The following is a 4,098-nucleotide window of genomic DNA, read 5'->3' as shown; positions in this document are numbered from 1 at the left end:
TTTAATAAAAAAAATAAACCAATAAACACTTTAAAAAGCAATTTAATATTATTATTATTATTATGGGTGTATTGTTTTATAAGCATTTTATCTTTTTATCTTTTTTTTCTTTTTTCATGGAATTTTTTATTTATTTTTTGCAGTTTTTTATTATTTTTAGGAAAATTTAAATATGAATTACAAACTCACACAAAAAATAAAATTTTGTTTGGCATCACCAATTTTCATAAATAATTAAAAAAAATTAAAAAAAAAAAAAAACACATGTTATCCAATTTTTTTTTAAATTTGTTTTTACGCAACAAATTAATAGTAACATAAATAACTTTATAAATATATTTATAATTAAAATTATTTGTACCAAGCTTGGTTAATCGTTTTTGTTTTTTTTAATAGATTCGTTATATTCTATTTTACATATAATTATATTTCCATAAAATTTTTATATAAAACAATAACAATAAACCAAAACAAAATAATAAAATAAATATTGATATTAAAAAAACACATTGTAAAACTGTTCATAATCAAATTTTTTAAATATAAAGTGTAATATTTTCACCCAAACAATTTAATTTAACAACACCACTATCAATCCCCCAAAAATATTAACCTTATAACCATATTTTGTTACAATATATATTTAAATTAATACAAAGGAATTTTATGTGTTCTTTTATTGTAATCAAATTATAAAATATCTTGTGTGTGCATTTATTTTATTTATAAATAAAAAACATTTTCACTTTTTTATAGGGCAGCAATAAAAAAAAAATAATTATAAAAGATTAATTTTTCATTATTTAAAGATAATGTATCGATATTATACCCATTAGTTACACAATAAAATTCCAACTTATTTACTATTTAATAGATTATTAGGAAAAAATTATATAGATGTCGAAACTGGTTATATAAAACAAACAATGGTTTTGTATTTATTTTGTTATTGTTTTTTTATTTTTATTGTTTTACAAATTTTATAAATGTTTTTTTTTTCTGGATCATTAGATTTATTGCATTGTGTAATTGTAAACATTTGTTGATTAAACATAGTTTTTTACTTATTATAAATAACTTTTAATCAACATTTTTTTTCATTTTTGTTTGTTACAGTAACCTATCAATTACAATATAATAGACATTGTACAGATAAAACTATGACAAAAATAAAAACAAAGTTTTTTATTTAACAACAATCAAAAATTCATTATTTTATAGAATATAACAACTCACAATCAATCACACTCATAATAAATCATACATCAATAAAGATTTGGTTATAAAAAGTTTCATTTTCACAATATTTAATTAATTTTAGTTACATTCTCACAACAGGATATTTCAATATATTCTTCTTTTGATAATCAAACTTATAATTCAAATAAAACCTGGATAAATCAAATAAAGGCTCAAAAAAAAAAAAAAAAAATTCAAATTTGTATTTATATCTTTATTACAATATATAAAATATTTAAAAAAATATAAAATAAAAATTTAAAAAATTATATTTATAGGCAAAAAAAATAGTTATAAAAATAAAAATAAAAAATAAAAAAAAATAAAATTTAAAAAAAAAAATAAAAAAAAATAAAAAAAAATAAATTAAAACTATTCGTTTTTTAATCGTTTTTTATCGTTGTAAATGTTTTAAAATTAAATATATTTAAATCTCATTTAGAAAATCTTTAAAAATTAATACCTCTTTAAAAATTAAAAAAAATAAAGTAAAAGCTGTTTCTTTTTTTTTTTTTTAAAATTTTTTTTTTTAATTTTTTTTTTTTTATTTTTTTTTTTATTTTTTTTTTTTTTTGGAAAACAAATCAATGGAATCCAAAAATAGGAACAATCAAGTTTATGTTCAAAAAAAGTAGTTAATTCAAAATCAGATAAAGAAAAAAATTTTAACATTTCAGTAGTTTAAAAGATTGTGAACAATGCAAAAAAAAAACAATTCAGATATCGAAAGCAACAAACTAAAAAAATAGGTTTGGTTTTATAATCATTTATTAAAGATTTAATCTAAAAACAATGGAAATAAAAAAAGCAATTGTATTTCGTTCCTTCTTAAAACAACACAAACACAAAAACAAAAATCAAAATCAAAAACAAAAACAATAACAACAACAATAATAACAACAACTTTAACATTAACATTAACATTAACATAACATTAACTATAACAACAACAACAGCAATAGCAATGGCAAAAACAATAACTACAACAGCAGCAACAATATCAATCCAATATAATGAAGAAGATGAAGAACCAATTTATTTTTCGCTCCACACTTTATCAAAATGATGGCCAGTTTATTCCACACCTCCACCATACACATCAATGAGTCATCAACAAGAACAACACCTATAGCAATAATAATAACAGAAAGCTAATCAGTTATATCCTCTAAATTCCAAGACCTTATATGGCATCAAATTTAACAAAAACAAGAGATCATAAACTATATTAAGAATTAAAATATTCTCTTGGACCACTTTAATTCTTGACATATCTACAACTGGGCATCTAAACAATACTATCTTATCAATTATCTTTATTGTTTATTTTTTGCTCACAGGAAATAAAACCACAACCATAATATTTACATCATCAAAAACAATAGAAACCATATAGATAACAATCGCTCAAATCGCTAATAATAAAAATTAAAGAGTTATCAGTTTGCTTAAAAATAATAAAAAAATAAAAATAAACACAAATTAATAAAAGATAACTTTTTCTTTTTTTTATCATTATTAAAACTCTTAGGTGTAAATAAATAAATGTTTAATTTTTTTTGATAATATTATAAACCCATTACAGTGCCCAAAATATATAGACAAGTATATAATTAAGATTAAAATGATTTTTGATTTTATCATTCACATATAATTATCATTATAAATCATTTAAATATCATATTACAATATTTATGAAAAATTAAAATAAAAATAAATAAAAAGCAAAATCATATTTTTTCCTTTTTTCAATTTTAATTTTATTTGTATTTTTTTAACCATTAAATAGTATTGATTATTAATAATTAGTATATCCTCTAAGTGCTTTATATATTGAATCCATTCGATTGGGGAATTATTCATTTTATGATTTTATCATTGATGTTTCACTTTCATACAACTAAGCCAGTATATTGATGGGCAACGAGACATCTTTTTTGATACCCTTTATTTATCAATTTACCAAAGATTTTCTATTATTTTAATACCTGGACTGCAGGGCGGTTATGGATCAACTTTAATATTTTTCTCTTTTAATATCGTTTCACTATATTTGTAGTATGTGAGCTATAGTTATCATGACCATTACTTTCAGGTACCTTATTTATATCTGCGTTGAATTTAAAGCTAATTGTGTATGGTTTTTAATAATTTCATGAACATATATTGGACTAATCACTAGTCCGTTTAAAACTGGAGCATAATTATTATAGCAATATTTCCCCAAAGCATTGCATTAACCCTCCCTTATGACATTGTCTTAATATAAAATAATATTAAAATATTGGTGTCATAAGTCAAAGAAGACCTATATCATATATTAAAATCATTTTTATTATTTTTAGTGAGAAAAAAACTTAATTATCGTAATTTTAATAACAACAATTATCGATAATTTTAATATTTTCTTTTTTTCTGTTTCGGATCCTAAATTAATAGTTCATGTAATCTTAATGTTTTTTGATATTTTTATAATTTTTTTTTTTAAAAAAAATTTCTAAAAAACAATTCAATTATCAAATAAATATGAATGTTTTGATAATTTTTTTATTTTTATTTTTATTTTTTTTTAAAAAATTTTTCTGGAAAAAAAATTAAATTAAAAAAAAATTTTTTGATTTTTTCAATTCACTTTTTATTTCATCTATTTATAATTTTTTTTAATAAAGAAATTATTTCACTAATTATTTGAAATCAATAGATTATTATTCACCTATCAAAATATCAGTTTATATACAATGTTTTTTTGGTTGATAATGTCGGTGGCATAGTGTAACATTAATAGTAATAGTAAACAAAAACAGTAACAGTAAAAATTTATTGTGAAAAAAATCAATTTTTTATTTTATTCTTAAATAA

At 19.1% G+C, this 4,098-nt stretch overlaps 1 protein-coding gene across 1 annotated transcript in view; it reads right to left on the bottom strand.

Moving 5' to 3' along the window:
- Nucleotides 1–2,394: 2,394 nt before the first annotated feature.
- Nucleotides 2,395–4,098, bottom strand: part of DICPUDRAFT_159227 (uncharacterized protein) — a gene marked incomplete at both ends in the record, with an annotated part of 1,874 nt that continues 170 nt past the window's right edge. Inside the window, 2 exons of the mRNA XM_003294208.1 lie at nt 2,395–2,553; nt 3,138–3,184. Of these exons, the coding sequence (XP_003294256.1) occupies nt 2,395–2,553; nt 3,138–3,184 (206 nt within the window). The remainder of the gene's footprint in view (nt 2,554–3,137; nt 3,185–4,098) is intronic.

The sequence above is a fragment of the Dictyostelium purpureum genome (genome assembly GCF_000190715.1).
Source record: "Dictyostelium purpureum unplaced genomic scaffold DICPUscaffold_527, whole genome shotgun sequence".
Classification (NCBI taxonomy): Eukaryota; Evosea; class Eumycetozoa; order Dictyosteliales; family Dictyosteliaceae; genus Dictyostelium; species Dictyostelium purpureum.
This window is presented reverse-complemented; position numbering and strand designations above follow the sequence as displayed.